Genomic DNA, 3,859 nt, shown 5'->3' on the forward strand with positions numbered 1-3,859 from the left:
CCCACTGACCCCATTGTGGCCCCAGTGGCCCCCCTGACCCCATTGACTCCACTGACCCCAATGCCACTCACCTCACTGTCCCCAATGTCCCCATTGACCCCATTGTGGCCCCAGTGTCCCCATTGACCCCACTGACCCCAATGACTCCACTGACCCCAATGCCACTCACCCCATTGTCCTTAGTGTCCCCATTGACCCCATTGTCCCCCCGACCCCAATGACCCCATTGACTCCACTGACCCCAATGTCCCTGACCCCATTGTCCCCATTGACCCCATTGTGGCCCCAGTGTCTCCATTGACCCCAATGCCACTGACCCCATAGTCCCTAGTGTCCCCATTGTCCCCCCCGACCCCATTGACCCCAATGACTGCGCTGACCCCAATGCCACTGACCCCACTGTCCCCAATGTCCCCATTGACCCCACTGACCCCACTGACCCCATTGACTCCACTGACCCCAATGCCACTGACCCCAATGTCCCCATTGTCCCCATTGACCCCACTGACCCCAATGCCACTGACCCCATTGTCCCCAATGTCCCCACTGACCCCATTGTGGCCCCAGTGTCCCCACTGACCCCATTGTGGCCCCACTGACCCCATTGACTCCACTGACCCCAATGCCACTCACCCCATTGTCCCCATTGACCCCATTGTGGCCCCAGTGTCCCCTTTGACCCCAATGCCACTGACCCCATTGTCCCTAGTGTCCCCATTGTCCCCCCCGACCCCATTGACCCCAATGACTGCGCTGACCCCAGTGCCACTGACCCCATTGTCCCCATTGACCCCATTGTGGCCCCAGTGTCCCTAATGTCCCCATTGACCCCACTGACCCCATTGACTCCACTGACCCCAATGCCACTGACCCCATTGTCCCCAATGTCCCCACTGACCCCATTGTGGCCCCAGTATGGCCCCATTGATCCCAGTAGCCCCATTGTCCCCACTCTGCCCATTGACCTCCATTGTGGCCCCACTGACCCCATTGACTCCGCTGACCCCAATGCCACTGACCCCATTGTCCCCATTGACCCCATTGTGACCCCAGTGTCCCCAATGTCCCCATTGACCCCACTGACCCCATTGACTCCACTGACCCCAATGCCACTGACCCCATTGTCCCCATTGTCTCCACTGACCCCATTGCATCCCCAGTGGCCCCAGTATGGTCCCACTGACCCCAGTACCTCCGTTGTCCCCATTGTCCCCAGTGTGTCCCCATTGTCTCCGGTGACTTCACTGACCCCAAGGTCCCCACTGACCCCAAAGTCCTCAATGTGTCCCCCCTGGCCCCATTGTGTCCCCACTGACCCCAATGACTCCACTGACCCCAATACCACTCACCCCATTGTCCCCAATGTCCCCATTGTCCCCACTGACCCCACTGTGGCCCCACTGACCCCAGTACCTCCATTGTCCTCAATGTGTCCCCCATGTTCCCGGTGACCCCACTGATCCCAATGTCCCCAGTGTGTCCCTACTGACCCCATTGACCCCAATACCACTCACCCATTGTCCCCAGTGTCCCCATTGACCCAAATGCCACTGTCCCCATTGTCCCCACTGACCCCATTGACCCCAATGACTCCACTGACCCCAGTGCCACTCACCCCATTGTCCCCAATGTCCCCATTGACCCCATTAATGCCCCAGTATGGCCCCATTGACCCCAGTATCCCCATTGTCCCCAGTGTGTCCCCCATGTCCCTGCTGACCCCGATACCTCCACTGTCCCCATTGTCCCCAGTATGTCCCCAGGGTCCCCACTGACCCCAATGCGTCCCCATTGACCCCACTGTGTCCCCATTGTCCCCACTGACCCCACTGCCAACAATGGCCCCAATATGGCCCCACTGACCCCATTGTCCCCACTGACCCTAATGCGTCCCCACTGACCCCATTGTCCCCATGGTGTCCCCAGTGCCCCCAATGTCCCCAGTGCCCCCATTGTCCCCACTGACCCCATAGTGTCCCCAGTGCCCCCCCGCCCCCCCCGTCCCCGTGTCACTCACCTTCTGGGGGCCGATGCCGGGGCACAGGGACAGCTCCTCTCGGGGGGCGCGTGCCACCGCCGCCAGCGACTGCGGGGACAGCCGAGGTGACAGCGTGTCCCCATGTCCCCAATGTCCCCAAGTCCCCATGCCCCAATGTCCCCATGTCCCCATGTCCCCAATGTCCCCGTGTCCCCATGCCCCCATGTCCCCACGTCCCCAGTGTCCCCACATACCCATGTCCTCGTGTCCCCAGTGTCCCCAAGGATGTGTCCCTGCTGTCCCCAGTGTCCCCATGTCCCCATGCCCCAGTGCAGTGTCCCCATGTCCCCAGCCTCCCCATGGCCCTGCCCCCAATGTCCCCATGTCCCCAATGTCCCCATGTCCCCAGTGTCCCCATGTCCCCAATGTCCCCATGCCCCAGTGCAGTGTCCCCATGTCCCCAGCCTCCCCATGGCCCTGTCCCCAATGTCCCCATATCCCCAATGTCCCCAATGTCCCCAGTGTCCCCATGTCCTAGTACAGAGTCCCCATGTCCCCAACGTCCCCATGTCCCCAACGTCCCCATGTCCGCAGCATCCCCATGTCCCCAGCGTCCCCAGTGTCCCCATGCCCCAGTGCAGTGTCCCCATGTCCCCAGCGTCCCCATGGACCTGCCCCCAATGTCCCCATGTCCCCAGTGTCCCCATGTCCCCAATGTCCCCATGCCCCCACGTCCCCTCCCACGGTCCTGTCCCCAATGTCCCCACGGCTGCGTCCCCACCGCCCCCAGCGTCCCCTCCCATGGACGTGTCCCCACTGTCCCCCCACAGAGACACCCCCCCTCCCCGAGGGGGGGGGGGGGGAGGGGGGCCGTGACCCCCACGGTGACACCGCTGTCCCCATGTCCCCGCGTCCCCTCACCCCGAAGGTGCTGAGCAGGCTGAGCGCGTCCGTGCGGTTCACGGCTTTGACGCTGGTCAGGCACTCCGTCATCTGCGGGGACACGTGGGGACGCTTGGTGGCACGGGGACACAGAGTGACACCCACGGGAGACATGGGGACACAGAGTGACACAGAGCGACACTGGGGACACACAGTGACACCCAGTGGGGACACATGGTGACACTGGGGACACAGAGTGACAGCCACTGAGGACATGGGGACACACGGTGACACCAGGTGGCATCCATGGGGGGCATGGGGACACAGAGTGACACCCACTGGGGACAGAGAGTGACACCAGGACACCACGTGGCAACTATGGGGGGCACGGGGACACTGCCCCATGGGGACATGGGGACACAGACTGACACCCACTGGGGACATAGGGACACAAAGTGACACCCCCTGGGGACACAGCGCTGTCCTTTGTGGACACGGGAACAGCGCCCCCTGGTGGCAGCAGCTCTGGGGACCCCTGGGTGGCAGAGTGGGGGACACGTGGGGACATCTGGGGACACGTGGGGGGACACTGGGGACATTTGGGGACACGTGGGAACATTTGGGGACACGTGGGGGACAGGTGATGACATCTGGGGACATGTGGGGACACATGGGGGGACATTGGGGACATGTGGGGACACGTGGGGGTACATTGGGGGACACATGGGGACACGTGGGGACACGGGGGGGGACATTGAGGGCATGTGGGGACACATAGGGGGGACAGGTGGGGGGGACACTTGGGGACAGGTGGGGTCCTTTGGGGACACGTGGTGACATCTGGGGACACTTGGGGACACGGACCCTGGGCAGGGCGCCGCATTCCACGCGCTCTCGCAGCAGGTCGGGCGGTTTCTGCTCGTAGGCTTTGTAGGTCTCCAGGTAGCGGCCTGCTTCCTCGGCGCTGGGGACACGCGGGGACGGTGGCACTGTCACCTC

At 63.1% G+C, this 3,859-nt stretch overlaps 1 protein-coding gene across 1 annotated transcript in view; it reads right to left on the reverse strand.

Moving 5' to 3' along the window:
• Positions 1-2,017: 2,017 nt before the first annotated feature.
• ERCC1 (ERCC excision repair 1, endonuclease non-catalytic subunit) overlaps positions 2,018-3,859 on the reverse strand; it is a gene marked incomplete at both ends in the record, with an annotated part of 5,506 nt that continues 3,664 nt past the window's right edge. The window contains 3 exon segments of the mRNA XM_021381764.1: positions 2,018-2,086; positions 2,900-2,971; positions 3,725-3,810. Of these exon segments, the coding sequence (XP_021237439.1) occupies positions 2,018-2,086; positions 2,900-2,971; positions 3,725-3,810 (227 nt within the window).

The sequence above is a fragment of the Numida meleagris genome, unplaced genomic scaffold, assembly GCF_002078875.1.
Source record: "Numida meleagris isolate 19003 breed g44 Domestic line unplaced genomic scaffold, NumMel1.0 unplaced_Scaffold1072, whole genome shotgun sequence".
NCBI classification, from domain to species: Eukaryota; Metazoa; Chordata; class Aves; order Galliformes; family Numididae; genus Numida; species Numida meleagris.